This window comes from Neofelis nebulosa, chromosome 5 (assembly GCF_028018385.1).
Source record: "Neofelis nebulosa isolate mNeoNeb1 chromosome 5, mNeoNeb1.pri, whole genome shotgun sequence".
In the NCBI taxonomy this organism is placed as follows: Eukaryota; Metazoa; Chordata; class Mammalia; order Carnivora; family Felidae; genus Neofelis; species Neofelis nebulosa.
The window spans coordinates 6348300-6373577 of record NC_080786.1 but is presented as its reverse complement, the minus strand read 5'-3'; the positions used below and the strand labels follow the sequence as shown (position 1 = coordinate 6373577).

Genomic DNA, 25278 nt, shown 5'->3' with positions numbered 1-25278 from the left:
CCCAAGATTAGAATCCTTGAGGATTCGAGTAAAGGGACCTATGAAACCATCCACTTGAGGGGCGCCTGGGTGGCTCAGTCGGTTAAGCGGCCGACTTCGGCCCAGGTCATGATCTCGCGGTCCGTGAGTTCGAGCCCCGCATCGGGCTCTGTGCTGACAGCCCAGAGACTGGAGCCTGTTTCCGATTCTGTGTCTCCCTCTCTCTCTGACCCTCCCCCATTCATGCTTTGTCTCTCTCTGTCTCAAAAATAAAATAAACGTTAAAAAAAAAAAACAAAAAACCATCCACTTGAAAATGGGGAGCCTAAGTATCAGGCTCCCGTCACCAAGGCCTGAGAGCTCAGCCCTGTGCCCCAGCTGACCGTCAAGGCTGCACTGCTAGGGTGTCTCCCCAGTCTGGGCTTTTCTCTGATCAACACAGTCTATGGAGAACCACCACAGTCCAGCCTGTGCTGGAAACTTCTTGGTATCATCAAGCCCCCTTTCTGTCAAGCTTCTCAGGGTAGAGCCAAGATCAGGTCCTCTGAGGTCCTAGGGGCTCAGCAGCTGAGCTCCTGTCAGCAACTGCTAAAAGACATTTCCCTTTTTTTTCTTCATTTTTATTTAATTTATTTTTTAAATTTACATCTAGGTTAGTTAGCATATAATGCAACAATGATTTCAGGGGTAGATTCCTTAATGCCCCTGACCCATTTAGCCCATCCCCACAACCCCCCACAACCCCTCTAGTTAACCCTCTGTTTGTTCTCCATATTTAAGAGTCTCTTCTGTTTTGTCCCCCTCCTTGTTTTTATATTATTTTTGCTTCCCTTCGCTTGTGTTCATCTGTTTTGTATCTTAAAGTCCTCATATGAGTGAAGTCATATGATATTTGTCTTTCTGTGATTGGCTAATTTCACTTAGCATAATACCCTCCAGTTCCATCCATGTAGTTGCAAATGGCAAGATTTCATTCTTTTCGATTGCCGAGGAATACTCCATTGTGTGTGTGTGTATATATATATATATATATATATATATATATATACCACATCTTCTTTATCCATTCATCCATCGATGGACACTTGGGCTCTTTCCATACTTTGGCTATTGTTGATAGTGCTGCTAGAAACATTGGGGTGCATGTGTCCCTTCGAAACAGCACACCTGTATCCCTTGGATAAATACCTCTTAGTGCAACTGCTGGGTCGTAGGTAGTTCTATTTTTAGTTTTTTGAGGAACCTCCACACTGTTTTCCAGAGTGTCTGCACCAGTTTGCATTCCCACCAGCAGTGCAAAAGACATCCTCTTTCTCCGCATCCTCGCCAACATCTGTTGTTGCCCGAGTTGTTGATGTTAGCCATTCTGACAGGTGTGAGGTGGTATCTCATTGTGGTTTTGACTTGTATTTCCCTGATAATGAGTGATGTGGAGCATTTTTTCATGTGTCGGTTGGCCATCTGGATGTCTTCTTTGGAGAAGTGTCTATTCATGTCTTTTGCCCATTTCTTCACTGGATTATTTGTTTTTTGGGTGTCGAGTTTGATACGTTCTTTCTAGATTTTGGATACTAACCCTTTATCTGATATGTTGTTTGCAAATACCTTCTCCCATTCTGTCGGTTGCCTTTTAGTTTTGCTGATTGTTTCCTTCGTTGTGCAGAAGCTTTTTATTTTGATGAGGTCCCAGGAGTTCCTTTTTGCTTTTGTTTCCCTTGCCTCTGGAGATGTGTTGAGTAAGAAGTTGCTGCGGCCAAGGTCAAAGAGGTTCTTGCCTGCTTTCTCCTCGAGGATTTTGCTGACTTCCTGTCTTACATTGAGGTCTTTCATCCATTCTGAGTTTATTTGTGTGTATGGTGTAAGAAAGAGGTCCAGGTTCATTCTTCTGCATGTCGCTGTCCAGTTTTCCCAGCACCACTTGCTGAAGAGACTGTCTTTATTCCATTGGGTATTCTTTCCTGCTTTGTCAAAGATTAGTTGGCCATACGTTTGTGGGCCCATTTCTGGGTTCTCTCTTCTGTTCCATTGCTCTCTTCTGTTCTTGTGCCAGTACCATACTGTCTTGATAATTACAGCTTTGTAATACAGTTTGAAGTCCGGGATTGTGATACCTCCAGCTTTGGTTTTCTCTTTCAAGATTGCTTTGGCTATTCAGCGTCTCTTCTGGTTCCATACAAATTTTAGGAGTGTTTGTTCTAGCTCTGTGAAGAATGCTGGTGTTATTTTGATAGGGATTGCACTGAATATGTAGACTGCTTTGGGTAGTATCGACATTTTAGCAATATTTGTTCTTCCTATCCAGGGGCATGGAATATTTTTCCATTTTTTTTGTGCCTTCCTCAATTTCTTTCATAAGCTTTCTATAGTTTTCAGTGTATCGATTTTTCACCTCTTTGGTTAGATTTATTCCTGGGTATTTTATGGTTTTTGGTGTCATTGTAAACGGGGTCGATTCCTTGATTTCTCTTTCTGTTGCTTCATCGTGGGTGTGTAGGAATGCAACCGATTTTTGTGCGTTGGTTTTATATCCTGCCACTTTGCTGAAAAAGACATTTCCCTTTTAAGCAGAACAGGCCACAGGGCATTTTTTATTACATACAAAGAAAAATCTTTCCCCCAACAGCCCACAATCCCTAAAAGAAAGTTCTCAAAGACCTGACCCAAAGGCAATAGGTGAATCTTTGCAGCATTTATGCTTGTGTCCTGATCTGTTTAAGTCTCTTCCCAGGAATGGAGATCATTCTGCCTCAAAAGGACGCAGTGTCCACATTGGTGAGAAGTAAATGAGATGAATCCTTTTCAGAATTACCAAATAAAATCTGTGCTGTCTAGTTGACAATAGGTTTACAACCTATGGGAAATACGTACGAACCAACCCTCCCTCCCCCAAACCTTAGACACTTCCCTTCCTGGTTCTTCTGCCCCTCTCCATTCCCAGGGCTTATTTGTTGTGGGCTTTGCAATGAGCATGAGCCAAAGAACTGAAGTCTCTGTGTCACCTCAAGTCCAATCAGACTACTTTTTGGGCTTACATGGGCATAGGCGACTTCCTGGTAAGACTGTAACCTCTATAGTACTCAGCCCAGGAATCGGGGCGGGGGAGGGGGGGACTTCACACTAGGAGACAAATTGCCTGCTGTAACCCCCCCTCCCCCACCCCAGGGTGCCTGTCCATCAGACACCTGCTCTCACATGAACTTTAATTAAAGCTTCGCTTCACAGCGCTCCAAGTCTCCGCGTCCCTCCTTTGGTGGAGGAGTTGCCTCTGGCTTTGAACTGGCCTCTGCCCAGATCCACTGCAGGTTGTTTTCACGACCAGGCAGGTTTGGCCTGCGTACCACACTGCGCCACAAAAGACTTTCAGGTGTACCCAACGGGTGACTTTAGCTTGGGATTCCATGACTGGGTGCATAGCGGGAAGCTAAAAAGAACTTTTCCCCACCATCCCAAAGCTGAGTCTGTAAGTAATAAATGATGTAATCTGGAGGTTGGGTCCGAGAGCAAACAGCCAAGAAAGAATTCTTGAGACGTTTTTGGTGCAAAAAAAAAAAGAGTGATTTTATTAAGGTCTGAGGACAGAACTCGTGGGCAGAAAAATCTGCATTCTAAGTGTGAGGAGTGACTGATTATGTAGGGCTTTTTATCCTATGAAGGGAGGAGGTGATGTCAGCGCTCCAAGAAATTGAGTCTATAGGTTTCTGGAGGTCTGACTATTCCTAGGATTGAGCTTTTCTTGTAAATCACGAAGACAGTTACAAACTGATGGAGTCTTGTGTCCTTTATGACTGTGATCTTTATCAGGTGACCATTGGCTTTTTCCTTCCTTTGGTCATGAGTCTGAGAAATGTCCCATGTGTCCCACTGCCACCTTGGGGGAGGGGAACGTGGAGTGCCAACTGGCCTTTTGTTACGTCCTCAATAAAGATTCGCGTATTCAGAAGAGGTGCTGGACACCTTCGTGCCAGATTTACAAAGATGGGGAGCACTCCCTCCAGCCTCCATCAGGGAAGGTGAGTGGGAGAAAGGGAGGGAGGTCCAGAAGGAGCCCCTCTTCAGGCCTGGGCCTCTGGGGAGAGGCGGAACCTCACTGTCTGCAGGGCAGTTAGCTGGGGAGGCCTTGGAGGAAGGGCACAGGAGGGGAAGAGGCCGGGCAAGCTCTTTTCCACTCTTTGCTGGTGCAAGGATGTATGGTGCTCTTGTGGGCCAGGTGGCTACCGGGGAAGGTGCTCTAGCTGGAGGTCCCTTGATGGGATGCAGCCAGGAGGGCTGTCTCGTAAGATGAGGAATGCTGGCAGTAAGAGACATGATGGGGGCAGCAGTGCTGGGGCAAGAGCTGAAGAGAGGGCCCTGGAGGTCAGCTGTGAGTACGCTCCTCGGATGAAGGAACAAGGCAGGGGTCCTGGGAGCACCGCTGAGAAATCCACCGATGTGTCCCCATGGAGGAGCTGTTAGAAGCCTGCCAGAGAACACTCGCTGATGATCAGCCAGTACACGCAGGGAAAGAACCACGGCCAGCAGCAGCAGAGCAGAAAGCCCTTTCCCCTGGCCCTGCAGGAGCCAGAAGCAGCAGAGGTGAAAGGGAGGAGGGAGGTGAGGACGGGAACAACCAGCCTCCTCCCTTTCCCCACTGCTGTTCCCTGGGCCACGAGGTCAGGTATGAGCTGGACTGAACTCGGAGCAGGGGGTGGAGGCTCTTTGAAGAGAGGACAACACTGAAGCTTTGGTTTTGAGCAGACAGAGTCCTCTCTCAGCAGGATGGCGGGTCCTCTGGGGCCTCCCCCTGAGCCAACGGGGCCCAGCCCAGCCACCGGAAGGAACTACAACCTTCCCATCCACAGCCTTTTCTCCCACCGGCCTGGGTACCGGCTGCGGCTTCCAACTTCCTCTCCCCCTGCTGCTGCATTCTTGGAAAGGCCCTACCCATCTGCTCTGCTCTGGGCTTAAATGTTTTGAGGGCAGGGGGACCCCAGACTGAGGGAACTAGAGGAGCCGTAAGCCCACAAGTCTATTAGAGAACCAGGGAAGCCCAAGAAACGCGCAAGGCCCGACCCCAGAACAGGGGTGGGGGTGGGCTGGGTTGAGAAAGGTGGTGAGGGGTGACGAGAAGAGGGAGGCCCTCACAGACACTTCAGAACCGGGCAGCCAGCGGCCGGGACGGGGACCAGGTCAGGGGTGTGCTTCCTCCAACTGCAAGGGGGGCCGTGCTGGCAGCCCCCAGCCATTTCCAGAGGGTGTCCAGGCAGCTCCCTGCTGTGCTCCAGCTCCAGGGACACAATCAGAAGTACGTGCTGCTCGTGAAGGTCACCCCTGGGCTGGAAGTTCTTCCTGAAGCCTCTGTTTCCTTTTCTGAAGGTGCTGACTCCAGAGACCTGGTGGGAGCCGGAGGCCGTCACCGGCCGGCCACGAATGGGTCCCGGGGCAGCGTCCTTCACCGCCCCTCCCCCAGGGGAGGGGACCTGGCCCAGAGCCAGTCGGATGTGTGTGGCTTCCGAGGACCCCCGTATTGGCCTCTAAGCAACAGAGGACACATAGTGAGGTGGGGGCCTAGGCTTCAGAGAAAGCGAGCAGCTCACCGTGGGTGGGGCTCCTCCTCCAGCTCCTTGATGGTGTCCTTCAGGGGCTGGCCCTGTGTCTCCGGCAACAGGGCACAGAGGAAGCCTGCCCCGATGGGGAGGCTGCCGTAGATGAGCATAGGGAGGGCTGCCTGGTACTCGCCCAGCAGGCTCACGAGAGGGGTGAGGATCCCCCCGATCCTCGAGGAGATGCCCATCAGCCCCATGCCTGTCTGCCTGTGGGAAGGCCCGTCCGACTGAGCACACCCAGCCGCGACCCCCGGGCCACAGCCCCACCCCCGCTGCGCCTTGGGGGGGGGGGGGTGCCCAGCCCCTCATTATGGCCCCACAGGCCTGCCGCCTCCCCAGCCTCACCGGCCTTCTGCTCTCTGCTCCTGCATAGTAACTACATGTGGTCCGGCCACGTGCCACGCCTCTCTCACCTCCAGGCCTGTCTATCTGCTGCCCCCCTGCTCGCCTCCCAAGTCTCAGGTCAAAGGCTGCACCTCACGTCTCCCCAGCAACCCCTGAGTGTTCCTCCTTCTGAGCCATTCATTCTTAGACTTGCTCCATATCCCAGGCTCCACAAGGCCAGGGCGTGCCCTCCTTCTGTATCTGTCCTCCACTGCCTGGGATAAGACGGGGACTCGGGCTAGATTCCTAGCTGCCCGGACCCCATCCGCGCTGCTGCCCCGCGCGCGAGCCAGCCTCATAAGCCAGCTGCCTGCGGGACAGGGGTGAGGGCAGAGGAGCGGGAGGGGTGAGGGCAGAGGGCGGCAGCCCTTACCGGATGACGGTGGGGAAGAGCTCGGCACAGTACACGTAGGAGATGGTAAAGCTGGCGGCCATGGCGAACTTGCCCACCACGGCCAGCACAGTGACCACCACCGGCAGATCTGGGGGAGGATGCCGGTCAGCTGCAGGCAGGTGGACGGCCCCATGCCCCGGGCCCCACCCCTGCCCCGTCTGGCCCCCTCTGCTCCCGGGCCCCAGGGTTGCCCTCACTCCTGGAGGCAGGGGGGGGGGGGGTGGGGGGGGGTGGGGAGGGTAGGAATGTGGCAGAGCCAGCCTCTGCACCTGCTGGGACAAAGACGATGCCGATGCACACGAGGCCACCCAGAACCAGAGTCAGCGTCTGGCTCCACTTGCGGCCCAACCACTGCATCATGAAGATGCTGAAGCAGCGGGCGGGAACCTCCACGGTTCCGAAGATGAGCTGCGTCAGGTAGATGTCCAGGCCAAAGTCACCGACTTGGAAGCTCAGGCCAAAGTACCCCAGACTGTCCACAAACCTGCAAAGTGTCCACGAATCCCTCTCACTGCTGGGGGATGAGACACCATCCCTCTCAGAGGGAGCCTGTCTCTGAGCAGGAGGCAGCAGCACAGCCAGGGAGAAACCCAGTGAGGCCACACAGCCCGACCCTGACCGCCAGCCAGCCACCGTGTCCCAGCCGCTGACGCGCACCAGAGAAGGGACAGCCCTTTGGCGTGGGCCTCAGGGCGGGGCGCGGGCCCTGGAGCGCTCACCAGACATAGAAGAAGATCAGGGTCACTTTCCGGAGCCGGGGGTGTCTGAACAGATCCAGGGGGTTCCCTGAGGGGCCTGTCTTCTCTGGGACCAGCTGGGGGCACGAGGCACAGTGAGGGGCCAGGCAGAAAGGTCTGGGCCCGCCAGACTCAGGGGCAGGGCTGGGCTTGGCCTGTGAGAAGTACCTGGCTCAGGAGCTCTGGGGACAGTTTCCGCCTGTTGACGGAGGCCGCCTTCTGGATCACTTGTTTGGCCTCCTCCACCCTCCCTCTTGTCAGAAGCCACCGTGCTGACTCTGGCAGAGCCCTGCAGGTCAGGAATGGCTCTGACCTTGGAGCCCACCCCACCCCCCCCACTCCCCCAGGGGCCTTCCCAGCCGTTCCAGGGCACACAGAACCTCACACCCATCGCACTGTGGAGCGTTCCCCGAGGTGAATGTGAGTGTTGCGCTCCAACCACACCCCCGCCCCCCCCCCCCCACACACACAGCTAGCAGGGGCGGGTGGGGAGGGGGAAACGGCTTGCTCCTGGGAAGTACTCCTCACCAGATGTAGAAGAAGAGTAGCAAGACAGGTGCGGTGCCGGCCATTTGGAAATACCTCCAGTTTCGGACGCCATAGGCGAGTCCTGCTAATGCCATCTGACCCAGGGAGAAGGCGCACTGGACCAGGACCACGGCCTGAGTCCTCCTGGAGGGCCCCACCCACTCTGTAACTGTGCGAACAGAGAGACTGAGACCCGGCCAGGCCCCCACCCCCACCCGCGGGCCCCCCCGCTCCCTCCCCGTCATTCCCTAGACGGTCTTCTGTCAGGGTGGGCCTCGGTCCCACTTGCGATGTGGGTGCCTGACAAGGCTCCCCCGGGCAGTCCGGGAAAGTGGCCGGCCCAGACCCCAAGGCCTCACCCCATGCCTGAAGGCTTAGGGACCCAGATACTCACCTAGGGGGACGTTTAGGGACCCAGATACTCACGTAGGGAGACGTTGCTGAAGGCGAACCCAGAGACAGCAGTAGCCACGGCAAAGCGTAGGACCATGTAGAGCTCAAAGCTGGGCACAAAGGCCGTGGTCGGGCCGAGGAGGGCGAACAGTAGCAGCTGCACCAGGATACTGACCTTGCGGCCAATCCTGGAGTAACAGAGGGGCAGGAAGTATGGGAGACCCAGCCCTGCCCTGGGCTCTCTGTCTGACAGAGGACACGTGACCCTGCCCCGCGAGCTCTGTTTGAGGGAGAGGGGAACAGGGCCTTATCCCAGACACCAGTGAAGGGCACGGGGGCGGGGGCGGGGCGAGGGGGGGAACTGTACCGGGAACGTAGGAGCGTGCGAGGTCAAGGGCGAGCCGGTCAAGTTCCTACCGGTCACAGAGGGGCCCGAAGACGAGAGCCCCAGTGAGGAGCCCGGCCATGAACACCGACTGCGAGGTCTCCTTCAGGTGCTTCTGACCACAAACGAGGTTGAACTGAGGCAGACACAGGCAGATGTGAACCAGGGGCAGCCAACGGCAAGTCCTTTGTCGTCCAGCCCACCCACTGCAAACCTCTCAGGGCAGATGCCCGTGGTCCCCAAAGTGTGTGCGAAGGCACCCCAGGGCACCAGAACAGATTCATGGGGCACGGAACGACATTCGGAATTTTAAAGGAAAATGCAGCAATCCTCAACATCTGTCTGGCATTACAAGAACTACCAACTAAGGACAGTTCTGGTTCAACATGAGATCACGCTACATTCCTTCCAGTGACATCATATCTATGTGAAGCTGTATTTTGGGGAGGTGTTTTGCAAAAAAAAAAAAAAAGCAAGCACCATGGGGAATGGAAAATGAGGGTGTCGGTGTTTAAGGACTGAGAAGTTGCACAGTTCCCAATGGGTACATACATCCTATTAGTAGGGGGTTGTATTTATTTAAAGATGAAAAATATGGAGTGCCTGTGTGGCTCAGTTGGTTGAGCGTCTGACTTCGGCTCTGGTCATGATCTCATGGTTTCTGAGTTCGAGCCCCGTGTCGGGCTCTGTGCCGACAGCTCAGAGCCCGGAGCCTGCTTCGGATTCTGGGTCTCCCTCTCTCTCTGCCCTCTCCCACTTGTGCTGTCTCTCAAAACTAAATAAACATTAAAAAAATTAAAAAAAATTAAAATGAAAGATATTTCCTTTCAGTTTCTGTGTATTATTTTTTAAAACAGTTCCTAAGTCATTTGAACATAATTACCTGTTAGGTTGTTTGGCCCTAATTACTCAATACACAAAACTTAGGTTTTTATTTTGGCTTGGAGATGCCAGGTAGAATTGCTGAGACATTAAGGATACAAAGTTTGGAACCCTTGACAGGCCACTAATTACTGCTTCCTGACAAATGGGGCCTCTAGCCCACAGCCAGGGCACCCCTGTGACTTCCTTGGGCCTCATCAAATGTCCCCATCCGGCTGCAAAATCTCCGTGAAACTCTCACCATTCACTGCCAGTGAGAATCCCAAGGAGCCCTCACGCCCCACTTGCAGAAGGAGATCAAGACGGAGGGACATGCACACGCGTGGGCGTGCGTGTGGGCGCTCATGTGCCTGCACACACAGGGGTGGGGCGACCCACCTGGAGACTCAGAGAGACTGAGAAACTGAGTGGAAAAAATATGCATGTTCGCCTAACTCTGTACGTATCTACTGCAGTGCACATGTGACTGACCCCGCCCCCCCCCCCCCCCCCTCCATTGGTCTGTGGGCCCTTCCGGGAGTTCTGTGCCCCCTGCACACAGCTCAGCTCCGGACGTGAATGTCGGTGGGGGGGAAACACGACAGGTGAGTTGTCCTCTGCGGCTCAAGGTGATAGCTTCACAATCACTGATGCCGTTTGAGGGCTCACTCTGTGCTGGGCAGTCTGCTGCATGCTTCACATGTATTATCTAATTCTGACACCAATCCTTGATTTATTATTCCATTCCCCTGAGGGAGGGGAGGTTAAGCGGCTTCTCCGAGGTCCCGCTGCTGGATGGCAATGGAGTTCAGGCATCCCTTTTGCCCCAGACAGGGACTGAAACTGCGTGAAAGCTCAGAGAACGTTTGCTGAATGAATCAACACATGAATACCTAGAGCTAGCCAACTAGCCACTCATCATCAGTCAAAATCGCTAAAATCATTTTAGCAAGAAATGAATCAGTCCAGGAGATACCATTGTGCTCATACTTCTGTTCTCAAGAACAACTGTTAATTTTCAGTATATGTCCAATGATTGCCTAATGGCCCCTGGGAGCGAAGGGGGGCAAGATAAGGGATCAGAACTTGTTCCACCCAGTTCTATTCTTTTTTTTTTTTTTAACGTTTATTTATTTTTGAGACAGAGACAGAGCATGAACGGGGGAGGGTCATAGAGAGAGGGAGACACAGAATCTGAGACAGGCTCCAGGCTCTGAGCTGTCAGCACAGAGCCCGACGCGGGGCTCGAACTCACGGACCGGGAGATCGTGATTTGAGGCGAAGTCGGACGCTTAACCGACTGAGCCACCCAGGCGCCCCCACCCAGTTCTATTCTGTTTGGTTTTTGTTTAGCAACCACAGAGTGCCTTTGTAGTTAGACGCTATTTAAAGTAACTCATAAAGGCCTGCTGCTATCAGCCTCTGGAATCTGAACAGAGAGGCTTTGTGGGACTTTGTTAACCTATCTGTTGGTGCCTTGGTTTCTCATGTACAAAATGGGGATAAAATATATTACATGGTGTCCCCCAGCAGGATTAAAGGAATTAATGCATGGAACATGCTTAGCACAGTGGCTGTCACACAGGAAGTCCTCAGTAAATGTCAGCTCAGCGGAGGGGGCACCGGCCCCCCCGTGCTCATGAAACTCACAGCTGGTGACCGACACCTCGGACACATGGGGCTATAGTGTTCTGAAGGCATGGATGCTGACCCCAGGGAGTCTTCCGAGGCTGGTGCCCCTACTCGGTGGCCACCACTCGCTACCTCCTTATAGCTTGTGTACCCCTTATTTCATTCAGTCCTCATTCTAACCTCTTAAAGGATTATCATTCCCACTGTGCAACCACAGAGGCCAAAGCTTGGAGAGGTGCCAAGACATGGTGTTCAGATGGAACAGAGGCAAAAGGCCTCCCCACCTTGGGACGCCAGCCATTACCCTCTCCGACCCTAATGCCCAGAGTGGAGGGTTCTGTCTGGGGCTTGCCACGTGGGCACACAGAATCCCGCCCCCATTCTTGGAGCACTCACATCACATCTTCCTCCCCTGTTCCAAAAGCTTCCATGGCTCCCTTTGGTCTCTAGGAGAGAGCCCAAATCTCTCAGCTCTGTATCTAAGACCGTGGAAGAGTCATCTCTTCCTGATTTCCCAACATCTTTGTTGGTCAGCATTCCTCAGTCATGCCAATCATTTTCATGCCTCCGGATCTAGAAACGGCTATTCTCTCTGCTTCCCCTTCCCTCCCATTCTTTCCCCTTCTCTGGGCCCAAGACAGATCACACTGTTGTTAGTCATTCAGAGTCTATTTCCCTCCCGATTCCAAGGTTCATGTGGACAAGGCTGGGAATTATTTTTTTTCTTTTACCAAGGACGGGCACCCAGGAAATGTTGGGAGGTAGATTGAGAAGGAGAAATGCACTCTGCTCTTCAAGAATACATAGCCTATAAGGCAATGTGCTCTTTTCTTCTCAAATTAGGACTATCCGTATTTCAGTTTGAATATGAAGCTGCTGGTTATCAGAAGGAACGTTGGGAAGTCAGCTCAGAGAGAGTCCCCTGAATCAGTGTGGTGGAGCCCCTCCTCACAGATGGGAAGCAGAGGGAAACGACCTCACGCAACAGAGCTTTGGAAGCAAAGTTGGACTCAGCACATGGGTACAGGGCACAAAGTACCCAAGGTGTGCACTCTTTTGGGAATCCAAGTCCTTGAGAGTGTTGGAGCAGGAGAAGCATGGTAGGGAAGGGCAAGAGGTCCAAGGCCCAATGCCGGTGGTGGCACAGTCCAGGTTGGTGATTAAAGACAAAGAGGTTAGCCTCAAATCCTTAGAGAACTCGAACAAGGTGCCTCCCTCCTCTGACTGTTCCCTGCACAGTTAATACTCAGCAAGCCTTAGCTGAACAAAATTGCATGAGCAGTCCAGCACAGGGTGTAAACGGGGCTAAAGAAGTCTGGAAGTCTGAGAAGTCTGGAAGTTTGCCTGGGTTTTGAGGATGGTGTTTGGCCAGGTAGGCACCCACAGCATATGGGGACCAGTGGAGGCTGGTCCTACCAAGAGGGTGATGCTGGGAACCTGGAGAGGCCACTGGGGACCAGACTGGGCTCTGCTGGGAGAGCTCCTAGGCCGCATGCGGCTCTATGGAGCAGAATGGGGTGGAGGGTCAGGAGGAAGACAGGCAGGATAGATCTTTAGGCTGCAAGGGTTCTGGGGGCAGGTTTATGGTCACATATTAAAAGTGAATGCCTGGGGGTGCCTGGCTAGTTCAGTCAGTAGAGTGTGCAACTCTTGAGCTTGGGGGTTGTGAGTTCAAGCCCCAAGTTGGATATAGAGATTACTTAAAAATTGAAAATCTTAAAGAAAATGCCTTTGGTCAAAACATCATTCTCTGAAAGCCTCTAAAAAGTAAATACTTTTTTTACCTGCAGAGAAAAAAATAAACGAAGGCTTCTGGACTCCAGATTCCCCTCTCCACAAAGGCTCAGGATTCGCCACCCTCAAGGTGAGTCATCCAGACCTCCCAACAACACTCGCCCCTTGGATGCTGGACCATCTGTGCTCTTTCCCACTCCTGCAGGGACCTGAGTGGGAGTCCCACGTCCACGATCAGCTCATTATGTTGCCCTGGACAAGTCATCTCCCTACGCTGTGCCTCAGACCCAGCTTCTGGGAAGGAGTAGAGTGGGCCTGGATGCTTCCAGAGAGCTGTCCTTGCTCAGGTGGCTGGAGTGGGAATCTGTCTGCCCAGATCCTCCCTAAGAAAATGAGTTAAGCAGAGCAAGTGCTGTTATCTGCCGGACAAATCCTAGAGTCACAGTGCGTCCGGTCCCCTGGAGGCAGGTGGGGAGAGCTTTAGAGAGGGCAGCTGAAGGGCAGGAAGCCCACATCAGGCAAGCAGGAGGTCAGACAAGTGGATGGGGATCCAGGAAGGTAGGTAAGCAGGCAGATACGCAGGGGTAACTGAAAGACAAAGGCAAGTGGACCGACAGATGGGAGCACTGGGGGGAAAGACATAAAGACAGGAAAGCAGGAAGGGATAGGAAAAAGGTCAGGCAACTGGGCACACAGGCGGATAGATGGATAAAAGGGTAGACAAAAATGGACAGAGGGGCAGATAAATCAGAGACAGAATATGGATTGAAAGGTAGATGGACCAGTAGTCAGAGGACAAAGAGAAAAGCAGGATGAATGGCCAAAAAAAAAAAAAAAAGCCATACCAAGTGGTCAATCATTCGTGGACGGGTGCTCCAGGGCAGATACAGAAGCAGCAACACCGGCAGCTGAGGGCAGACGGTCAGGCAAAGGAGCTGACCGACCCCAAACGGGCAGACAGGCAAAAGGGCAGCCCTACCTCGTTCTTTAGGGACAGGGGCCTGTCTTCAGGATACTCCCAGCCTGCCTCACAAGGCTGCGTCTCATTGGAGTGGTGGCTGAGGATGTCCTCCAGGCTGGCGTCGTCAGGGGGCGGCCGGAACATAAGGCAGGACTCAGGCTTGCCCGCAGCATCCAGGGGCACGCTCAGTGTCAGCTGTTCAGCCGCACTCAGGTTCAAAGTGTGGTTCTTGACCCAGGCTACTGAGCAGTGGTGGGCCTCGTGCTGGATCGTGAAGACCTGGGCAAACATGTAGTAAGCGGACAGGAAGCCGGGAATGCTCAGCAGCATCACCAGCTGTATCTGGAAGCGACCAAAGTCGCCTATTTCAGCCAGGACCTGGCCAAATTGAGCCATGTCAGCCTGGGGCCATAGACAGCTCTGCAGCTCAGCTTTGGGGCGCTTACTCCTCCGAGCGGAGGTGACAGCTGTGTTAATGTTTAATCCAGCCTTTGACCTGTCACACTTCAACTCCCTGGCTGTAGCCTGGGCAGGATAGAATATGATAAAAAAAAAAAAAAAAAAAAAAAAAAAAAAAAGTAGTCTACTCTGGTTTGCAAAATGCAAGGATGCTTTATTGACCGTGCGATGGACACAAGCCCCACAGAAGGACTTTCTCAGGCCCCGCACAGGAGCGAGCTTCAGCCAAATGTTCGACAGTGCACAAGCAGCATCCCCTCCCATGTCATCCCAAACAAATCGCACCCAGCTCAAACCCCTCCCATTATGATAGACCCCAAATTCTGAGGGTAGTTCTGACACTTAGAGGGACACAGAAGTCCCTTCTAGGGACCAGCTCAGAATAGACAATGGGGTAAATCAGGAGAGGAGCAAGGACCCAGCCTGCCTACTCACTTGGTCAGCTGCCCAATCTGGCCTCTTGATCTGCTGATCTTATCTTTCTCTTTTTTTTTTTTTATTTGAAAAATTTTTTAATGTTTTCTTATTTTATATTTGAGAGAGAGAGACAGAGCATGAGCAGGGGAGAGGCAGAGAGGGGAGGAGACAGAATCTGAAGCAGGCTCCAGGCTCTGAGCTGTCAGCACAGAGCCGGACTTGAGGCTCAAACTGACAAGCAGTGAGATTGTGACCTGAGCCGAAGTCACACGCTTAACCAACTGAGCCACCCAGATGCCCCTTGTCTTTCTCTTAGCGGTGATTGGCATGTGGTAGGACACCATGAAGTCCAGGAGACCTACCAAGGGCATAAGCTTGCCAAAGGCAATCCGAGAGCACACAGCAATTACAGAAGAACCAAGAGTTGCATTTTGAGCTCTATTCTGATCCAGGAACCATTAACACATTCCCAGAATACACAGGCAAGCTGCTCCAGGGTAGCTCCAGTCCCAACGGGCAATCTCAGTGGTAACAGAGGAACACAGGACAAAGCCTCCCCACACCACAGCGGCAGCCGTGGACGCCCTTGCTGGCCTCAAGGCTGGAATGGGGCTCATGGTGGCTGACAGGTCAGGATTCTTACAGGACTGGAGGCTGACAGGATCTCTGACAGGAGGAATCTCCCAAAGATTAAAAAGTCTCCATCCTTTCTACCCTGGAAGAGGTCTACTGCAGGTAGACCCAGGGCTTGGAGAGCACCTCGTTCAGTCATAGGAGGTGGGGAATGATAGGACTAAAGACAGCATTTGGGAAAAATACACACGCACGCGCACATGCTCACACATACACACACACATTCACGTGGTTGTCTGTGTATGCATAGGAAAGACTTCTTATGTTTTGGATTTTGAACCATTTTAAGAGAGGCTGAGCGGCACAGCCGTGAAGGGAGTGCACGGAAGGAAGGCTGCATGGGGCGGTTCTGGACACAGCATGCCTGCATCTGCCTAGCCACCTGGCTGGCACAGCTGTTGGAGGCAGACTGTGAAGGGCGGGGGCATGGGCCCGAGACCCCGTGTAAGGAGAGGACCTCTCTCTCTGCCCCATCCCAAAGTCCCCACCAGGCTCACCGCTGTCCCCAGCTCGATCTTTTCTTCCTCACTTAGCTTTCTCGGATGTGCTTGTGCTCAGCGTCACCTTGATTGAATTGTCAAGAAAACAGACGTTGCAGGTTGTCACTGCCCCATATGGTGTCCCCCTGGTCGGGGAGGACTGAGACGGAGACGTGAACCTGTCCTCAGCCCTCGTCATCTTCTTATTCGAGTCGGGGAGATTTTTGCTTCTTTGGTTCCAAGCAGTGGGGGCTGTTGCAAGGAGGCAGGAAGCTTGGGCACTGTTATTGATTCCCTGTGATCCTGAGTTTGTCCCTGTTAAGAAAACAAAATTCAGCCGGGCAGATTGAAAGATCTAATTGGCTCTCCTCAATGATTCATGAATTGGGCAGCATCCCATCTGGCAAGTAGAAAGGAGCTCCAAGGAGCCGTACAAAACGGAAGAATTTAAAGTCAGAAAAGGACAGAAAAAAGAAAATTTCCAGCAAAGAGTGGATTGTTTCTGGCAGTGACCCTCCTTTGGGGCAATGAGGGGATCTATCAGGCGGATTACCTCACTGGTGCTGATCAGGTAGTTCCAGATTGACTTATTTAAGGCCACATTCCTGGGAGAGACTGAAATTGCAATGAGGTCAGGTGTTACACTTTGGTTTGCTGATGTGGGCTTAGCACAAGGGACTCTGTTTGAGGCCGGTGGTTTCTTTTTTAACAAGTCCTCCTTTCGATCAGACTCGAAGCTTAACTAAGCGGTGGGATCAAAATGTAAAGCGTTGATGCCACCGTCAGCCACCACACTGTAGTTCTCACAATTTTTGTTTGTTCTGTATGGTGTTCACAGATCAGGATGTATTTTGCTGAATCTCTGTGGTGTTCACAGACCATGACTTTAGGCTCATAATTTTTTAGTTGGTTTTTCTCTTTGTTCCTTTTTTGACAGTCCAGTCTTAGGGAGATCATTTGCTCGGTGTTTCGTGGCAACGAACATGCATTTAAAGCTTTTGAGAGAACACAGCGTGGCAAGGAGACTGCTACGATTACTGTAAGCAGGGTAATTCCCAACGTCTCACTTCAGAGCCATGGTCCCCAAGACCCCAACCAATCAAAATCAAATAAGTCAAAAAAGGATCCCATAAAAGGAGTCATCTTTTTAAGCCAAGTGGTTTGCCCAGTGGTCTTATGTAATTGAGTTTTAACTTCCCCAGAAGCGCTAATCCAGGTACAGCCGGTGGTGTTGGCTGTAGCACAGATAATGAAAGGGTGGGCCTACGCCAGCCGACTCCATCTTGTTCTGCGTCCTTCACCTTGACCACGCCTCCTCCCCTTGAGTAACCTCCCGCTCACCTGCCTAACAGGACTCCGACCCTTCCCCAGCCAATCGGTTGAGGCCACAGCCGTTACCTCACCAACTGCCCCTAGGCCCCAATAAAACCTTTGTCCTTTTGAAACTAGCTCTCTTTCCCCAGTATCTCACCGCTGCGTCGGTGCAGGTAGGGGATTGAGCTCGAGCTAGCTCGAATAAAGGCTCTTTTGCTTTTACATTGGACTCGGCTCCCTGGCGGTATTTGGGGATCACGAATTCTGGGCATAACAATACCTTCTTGCTTGGCTAAAAGATAATCAAAGGCCATCCTATTGGCAAGAACAACTTTGGCCAGTGAGTTTAAGGATCTTTGTTGGTAGCTCTTGCTATGGCAGCAGATTCCACAATACTTTCCAGAGTTAAGGAGAGTTTCCTGATGATAGCCTCATTTGTATTCAGTCCTAAGTAGAGAAGCAAGGACCTCCAAAGGAAGCAAATCTTGAATGATGACAGCACCTCTTGGTAGGTGCTTTCTAACTTAACAATATAAATTCAGGGGAGTCAACCAATGAGGTGTCTGTCAACAGCTAGGGGCACTGCTCAGCTGTGTGCCAGCTATCTGGGCATCCAAAGGTCCAAGGAGGTGATAACCACCACAGACATAGAAGATCACGCACCTCCGGGGATTAATGACTCTGCTGTCTGGGCTCAAGCCGCCGTGCCTGAAGAACGCCCAACGTGGGATTTCACCACAGAAGAAGGACGAGCCCATATCCGACGATACCAGGAAGCCCTCCTTCGGGGAATCTGAGCCAGAGCCAAAAGGCCTATGAACATGACTAAAATATCATCAGTCACGCAGCACCCTGGGGAGTCTCCCAGAGACTACCATGAAAGATTATGTGAAGCATACCATGTATATGCCCTGTTTGACCCCGAGGCACCAGAAAGTCAACAGATGGTAAATGCCTCTTTTGTGGCACAGGCTGCCCCAGATATCAGAAGAAAACTCCAGAAGTTGGAGGGCTTTGCCAGAATGAATATCACTCAGCTGATAGAGGTCGCCAATAAGGTTTTCATGAACAGAGGAGTCGCAGCCGAAAGAGAAGTGGAGAGGACTAAAGAAGAAGGCCACCCTTCTCGCAACAGCACTAAAAGAAACAGACGCTGCGAAGACGGGAAGACCCCAGCCACCTTAGCAAGGGACCAATGTGCATACTGCAAAGAGAAGGGACACTGGAAGAATGCATGTCTGAATTGGAAGGGGCCCTCAAAACCCAGCCGATATTGGGAGGAACCTCGAGGCAAGAACCTCGTTGGTCTGGCCGGGGTAGAATCAGACTGAGGGGGACTGCGCTCTTTCTCTCTTGGCCCCCATGAGCCCATGGTCGAAATGAAGGTACGGGGCCGAACAAGAACTTTCATGGTTGACACTGGGGCTGAATACTCTATTGTTACTTCCCCGGTGACGCCCTTCAGCCAAAAGACGGCAACCGTACTTGGGGCTACTGGGACACGGGTGATGCAGCAGCTCTTCTGTCAAGCTCGACAATGTGAACTTGGGGGTCATGAGGTCCAGCATGAGTCCCTCTACTTACCTGACTGCCCAGTTCCTCTCCTGGGCCGGGATCTGCTCTCCAAACTTGGGGCCCAGATAACTTTTGAACCCACTGGACACACTAGTCTCCAATTAAACCCAGGGCAGGAGGAAACCCCAGGTCTTGGCGATTACCCTGCCAAGGGAAGAAGAATGGAGACTATTCTGCACACAGACCCTACCCTGTAGCCCCTCAGAATTCAGGCTTACATTCCCCTCTGTATGGGCTGAAGATAACCCACCTGGACTAGCTTGCAGTCGGGGCCCCACCGTTGTTGATCTGATCCCTGGAGCCCAACCTCAGAGACAAAGGCAGTACCCTTTTCCACTCAAGGCTAGAATGGGTATATAAGAGCACCTGACCAAGCTCAGGGAAGCAGGTACTCTAATTGAGTGCCAGTTGGCTTGGAATACTCTGCTCTTGTCAGTCAAGAAGCCAGGAGGAGGATACCAACCAGTACAGGATTTGAGGGCCATTAACAAAATGACTGTTTCCTTACACCCAGTGGTTCCAAACCCGTATACTCTCCTCAGCCAAATTCCGGGGTCAGCCAGATGGTTTCCATGCCTCGACCTAAAGGATGCTTTCTTCTGCCTCCGCCTGGCTCCTCAAAGTCAACCCTTGTTTGGCGTTGAATGGACTGAGCCCGTTACAGGGTGCCAGATGCAGCTGACCTGGACACGACTTCCCCAAGGTTTCAAGAACTCGCCCACTCTTTTTGGGGAAGCACTAGCTGCAGACCTCGCCGACTGTCCGAGGGAAACCACAGGGTGTGTCCTCCTCCAATACGTAGGTGACCTCCTCCTTGCCAGCGACACCCAAGAAGACTGTATGAAAGGTACCAAGGCCCTCCTGCAGCTCCTGTCCTACTCGGGGTACCAGGCCTCTTGGAAAAAAGGCACAGGTTTGTCAGCAGCAGGTCTGATATTTAGGCTTCCTCCTCACAAAAGGAAAAAGAGAACTAGGACCGGGAAGGAAGAAAGCTATCACCACACTGCCACAGCCCCAAACAAAATGAGGCTTGCGTGAATTTTTAGGGGCCGCAGGGTTCTGTCGCATTTGGATTCCTGGATTCTCAGCCATAGCGAGGCCCCTCTATGACCTGTTGGGAGGGCCAGACCGGGGGCCCCTGAGGAGGCAAGGGCTACTTTCACAGAAATAAAGTGGCTCTGGGATGAGCCCCAGCCCTGGGTTTGCCTGACATAGAAAGGCCCTTTTACCCTCTTCGTACATGAAAAGGACAAAATAGCCCTTGGAGTGCTCACTCAGAGCATGGGGCCTTGGCAATGGCCAGTGGCCTACCTGTCAAAAAAACTTGATCCTGTGGCAGCAGGATGGCCACCGTGCCTCAGAGCACTGGCAGCCACACTGCTGCTCATCAAGGATGAAGACAAAGTCACGCTGGGACAAACACGTGGGACCCACACATGGTCATGTCCCTCATGAGCACCCAAGGCTATCGTCTCCTCTCCAATTCTCGGCTGACACAATACCAAGGCCTTCTCTACAAAAACCCAAGGGTCACTGTCAAAGCAGTAAAAACACTAAACCCGGCCACCTTCCTTCCCATGGGGGAGGGAGAACCCGACCATGAACTGTTCCGAAGTAGTGGATGAAGTCTATGCCAGCCGCCCGGACCTCCAAGACCAGGCTATAACAAGCCCGGAGATCACCCTGTTCAGCAATGGGAGCAGCTATTTACAAGAGGGCAGCCGAAGAGCAGGATATGTAGTAACCACAACCACCGAAGTTCTGGAAGCCAAGGCCTTGCCGGAAGGATGGTCGACACAACGGGCTGAACTGTACGCCTTAGCCCGAGCCCTCATCCTTAGCAAAGGTAAACGAGTTAACATCTACACTGATTCCCGGTATGCCTTTGCTACTGTGCATGTACACGGGGCCATCTATAAAGAAAGAGGCCTCCTTACTGCTGCAGGGAAAACTACCAAAAACAAGGAAGAAATACTAAAGCTTCTTGAGGCTGTATGGCTGCCAGACAAGGTAGCTATCCTACACGGTAAGGGACATCAGACAGGAGACAACCCCATAACTCAACAAAATCGCCTGGCTGACAAAACAGCCAGAGCAGCCACCTGTAGTGACCCAGGAGAAGCTCCTACCTAGACTATGACTCTTGCGCCCCAGAGAGAAGCCTCCTCGCCCTGTACACAAATGAAGAAAGAAGTTGGGCCTCGACAGAAGGGGGCACGCTAAGCAAAGACGGATGGTGGGTCATGCCAAACGGACACATCTGTCCCGTCATCTATGGGAAAACACCTAGTGAAGGAATATCACCAACCCACGCACCTAGGGAAAACTGCACTGGAGGCCCTCCTCAAAAAAAACTATATCAGCCAGCTGCCAGCATTATGCCGAGCTGTCAGTGAACAATGTGTGACATGTGCCGAAAACAATGCTTGATCTGCCCCACGGCCCCCGCCTGGCACGCAAAGGATGGGGGCCGCCCCTTTCAAAGACTCAGAGGTGGACTTTACCGACATACAACCAAATACAGGATTCAGGTACCTTCTTGTAATAATCTGCACATATTCGGGATGGGTTGAAACATTCCCGACCAGAACGGAATGAAGTCACGAGGTGGCCAAAGCCCTTCTACGGGAGATTGTGCTTCGGTTTGATCTACCCTTAACCATACACAGTGATAATTGACCTTCGTTTGTGGCAGACATTATACAAACCCTGACAAAGTCCCTCAACATTACCTGGAAACTGCACACTGCTTACCGACCCCAGAGCTCAGGGAAAAGTAGAACGGATGAATCGCACCCTCAAGGAAACCCTGCCTAAGTTCCACCAAGAGACTAATCTCCCACGGCCAGATTTACTACTGCTGGCCCTCCTGCATGCCCGATGCATGCCTGGGCCACTGGGATTCTCCCCTTTTGAGTTATTATGTGGGCGACCCCCACCCCCCCATGTTTAGGAAAACTCCCAGGAGACCTACACCAGATTGGAGACAAGGGAATAAGAGAACAGCTCCGGACCTTGGGGGTAGTCCTAAATAAGTTACAAATATACCATAGAGAGGGCCCCAATTTCCTTAGGGACCCCCGTTCACCCCTTTCAGCCGGGAGACTCTGTGTGGGTCAAAGATTGGAAGAGGGAACCTCTTAGACAACGGTGGACTGGGCCTCATACTGTTATTCTAACAACTCCTACAGCCCTTAAAGTTTCAGGTATCACCCCATGGGTCCATCACTCCAGAGTTAAGAAGGCCAACTCAGAAGAACCCACAACCTGGCGAAGTGATCCAGATCCAGTCAACCCACTTAAACTGACCCTCAAAAGGGAAACTGCCCCTGAGACCTCCAGCCCTGCTCCAGCCAAACCCCGGAAGCTGGCTGGCCTGTGCACGGCAGAAGCTTGAGGAATCAACTCATGAATCTAGCCCAGGGGTCTGGATGCAACTCTGCCAGCCCTGGCCCCTTATTGGTGTCATAGCCCTGATCTTACTTCTTACTGTGGGGCTGACAGAGACTGCACCAACAAGCTGGACATGGGACAAAAGATGCATGCTGGGTCTCACACACCTCCTCTGGATGGGAGGGCCATTAAGTATTGCCTGTATATTATGATAACCTCTCTCACCCTCACAACTGCCGCTTACCCACTTTGCCCCCAGGATTGCTATATGACAATAAGGGGGTCAAGGGTGCTCAGTGCCTTCACCTCCCTCCACGAAGATTGCTACAAGGGAAAAATACCCACTCTCTGTCAGTCACCTGGTGCCCCCAAGGACTAAGTATCGGACCGTAGAGATAACCCAAGATGTCAGGAACCCATGTCACAACAAGGACCTCCAGAGAGGGAAGCCAGCTTGCTACACTTACCTTCCTCAATGGGGGATCTCAGATGGGGGAGGGGTGCAAGACAGGGCCCTTCAAAGAGTTATAAAGGATACCCAGGATAGGGTAATACAAGCCATAAAGGCGACCACTCCCCCGGCAGCCTACCAAGGTTTGGACCTTTCAGCCCTCAGTCAGATGCTTACCAATTCCCCACTCCAACGCTACTCTCCAAGTCCTCCGTAAAATAGATAATCACACCCAAACCTGCTGGATGTGCTAGCCCCTCGGCCGGAGGGCTTACCTAGCCACTCCCATCCCTTTGACCTGGGAAGCTCCTGAAAATCTCAAAACCAACACCTCTGTCTTAATTGGACCCCTGGCCACTGGGGTCCGTCTCATAAATGCCGACAATCTAATCTGTACAGTCCCTGAAGGTATGAACAGTACCTCTCTATGCAGAAGAAATATAACCTTAGAGAGGAATGCAACCCTGTGTTCAACCCCTGGGGTGTTCTATCTGTGTTCTAGTTCGGCCTACTGGTGCTTAGAGGCCAACTGGACTCAGATATGTTATTCCGTCTTCCTAACCCCAGAGATATCCGTGTACACGGAAGATCAGCTCCTAACAGCCTTTAGGCCCAAGTCCCGGACTAAATGGGCAATCCTGGTACCCGTTCTGATAGGAGCAGGAATTGCTACAAGAATAGGAGCCAGAATAGAGGGCATAGGTTCATCCGAAGGACTGTACCATAGACTATCTCGAGAGATAAATGAGGACATGGAACGGGTGGCAGATTCTCTGGTAAACTTACAAAGCCAAATAAACTCTCTGGCGGCAGTGACCCTCCAAAATAGGCAAGCCCTCAACCTCCTCACTTCAGAAAAAGGAGGGACATGCATCTTTCTGGGGGGGGAATGTTGCTATTTTGTAAACCAGTCAGGAATAGTTACAGCTAAGGTTAAGGAACTCAAAGAATTCAACGTAGACAACAGGAAAGTATCAATCAATGGAAAGGATGGGATCTCATGGATTGGGCATCCTGGCTTCCTGCCCTGGCAGGGACCCTCCTCTCCATAATTTTACTTGTATCCATTGGCCCCTGTATACTGAATGCCATGGTACATTTTATTGAAAACACTGTTTCTCGCCAAACTACTGCATGTGGCTTAGCCTTCCAAGAGTACCAACCTATAAAACTGAAAGGTGATGCCTACTAAAAGTTTTTTAAAAGGCATCAAAGGGGGGGACGTTGGAGAAGTGAATAAAGTATTGCACCAAAGATGACCGATGGGGCTAAAACAGACTCTGGTCTCTAGCTTAGAGACCCCTCCTCCGGGTTCTTCTTCCTTTGTTTGCTGTGCACAGGAAAACCCCCACAGATATGGAAGCTGATGACTATACATTATCCTCCCCACTTACATTTGGCGCCTAGACCTTTGGAGAAAGTCTCCTCTGAGCCCGCCGGTGTTAAATAAATCTCCGATCCACCAAGGTCTCCGAGTGCCGCTTGGTTTTTCCACCAGTGTTCCAGCCTGGTTCCATAACAAGACCATGACCAGAGCTGAAATCAAGAGTTGGATGCCCAACCCAGCCACCCAGGCATCCCAGAACTTTGTCCTATTAACAGCCAATTCTAATTTTATACCACTGTACTTTTGATATTAAAATTTATTAATCGCTTTTATGTGGAATTTGAAAAACTTAACAGATTAACATAGGGGAAGGGAAGAAAAAATAAGATAAAAACAGAGAGGGAGGAAAACCATAAGAGGCTCTAAAAAACCGAGAACAAGCTGAGGGTCGTTTGGGGGGTGAGTGGGAGGGGAGATGGGTTAAATGGGTGATGGGCATTAAGGAGGGCACTTTTTGGGATGAGCCCTGGGTTGTCATATGTAAGAGATGAATCACTGGGTTCTTCTGAACCCAAAACCACATTATATGTTAACTAACTTGAGAAAAAAAGAAAAATTCATTAATCCCTTTTAAAAACTTAATTAGATCTTGGGAATGCAAGCTGGTGCAGCCACTCTGGAAAACAGTATGGAGGTTCCTCAAAAAACTAAAAATAGAACTACCCTACGACTCAACAATTGCACTAGTCGGCATTTATCCACGGGATACAGGTGTGCTGTTTTGAAGGGACACATGCACCCCCATGTTTATAGCAGCACTATCAACAATAGCCAAAGTGTGGAAAGAGCCCAAATGGTCCATCGATGGATGAATGGATAAAGCAGATGTGGTCTGTATATACAATGGAGTATTACTCAGCCATCAGAATGAAATCTTGCCATTTGCAACTACGTGGATGGAACTAGAGGGTGTTATGCAAAGCAAAATTAGTCAGTCAGAGAAAGACAAATATCACATGACTTCACTCATATGAGGATTTTAGACAAAACAGATGAACATAAGGGAAGGGAAGCAAAAATAATATAAAAACAGGGAGGGGGACAAAACAGAAGAGACTCATAAATATGGAGAACAAACTGAGGGTTGCTGGAGGGGTTGTGGGAAGGGGAATGGGCTCAATGGGTAAGAGGCATTAAGGAATCTACTCCTGAAATCATTGTTTCACTATATGCTAACTAATTTGGATGTAAAATTTTAATTTTTTTTTTTTTAATGTGAGATATTTTTTTTTTAAACAATTTAACGGTTTTTTGTTTTTTGTTTTGTTTTGTTTTTTTTTTTGAGACAGGGAGAGACAGAGCATGAACAGGGGAGGGTCAGAGAGAGGGAAACACAGAATCTGAAACAGGCTCCAGGCTCTGAGCTGTCAGCCCAGAACCCGACGCGGGGCTCGAACTCACAGACCGTGAAATCATCACCTGAGCCGAAGTCGGCTGCTCAACCAACTGAGCCACCCAGGCGCCCCTAAAATTTTAAATTTAAAAAATAAGATTAAAAAAATTGTAGTGAAATATTTAACTCTGTCTAATGCCATTGATGATGTGTGCTCAGAAGTGTGATGTACTAATGTGTGCAATTTGCTTTGAAAACAACAACAAC

The 25278-nt window shown here is 51.3% G+C and overlaps 1 protein-coding gene and 1 long non-coding RNA gene across 3 annotated transcripts; both read right to left on the bottom strand.

Annotated features, from left to right (window-relative positions):
* Positions 1-2764: 2764 nt before the first annotated feature.
* Positions 2765-14037, bottom strand: SLC22A13 (solute carrier family 22 member 13). 2 transcript variants are annotated; one of them, XM_058729424.1, is made up of 10 exons: positions 13589-14033; positions 8415-8518; positions 8031-8185; positions 7605-7773; positions 7245-7365; positions 7059-7153; positions 6609-6823; positions 6319-6427; positions 5553-5768; positions 2765-5348 (listed from the first exon to the last, which is right to left on the bottom strand). In XM_058729424.1, exons 1-10 carry the CDS (start codon positions 13964-13966, stop codon positions 5255-5257), a joined length of 1656 nt encoding a protein of 551 aa, XP_058585407.1. In that variant the 5' UTR covers positions 13967-14033; the 3' UTR covers positions 2765-5254. The 2 variants fall into 2 exon arrangements, with proteins under 2 accessions (XP_058585407.1, XP_058585408.1); XM_058729425.1 differs by lacking the exons at positions 2765-5348; positions 5553-5768 and adding an exon at positions 5829-6160 and having other exon boundaries at positions 13589-14037.
* A 125-nt stretch (positions 14038-14162) lies between these two features.
* LOC131511598 (uncharacterized) lies at positions 14163-24603 on the bottom strand. The gene is made up of 2 exons (XR_009261618.1): positions 17536-24603; positions 14163-15873 (listed from the first exon to the last, which is right to left on the bottom strand). It is a non-coding gene; the product is annotated as an uncharacterized LOC131511598 (long non-coding RNA).
* Positions 24604-25278: the final 675 nt, after the last annotated feature.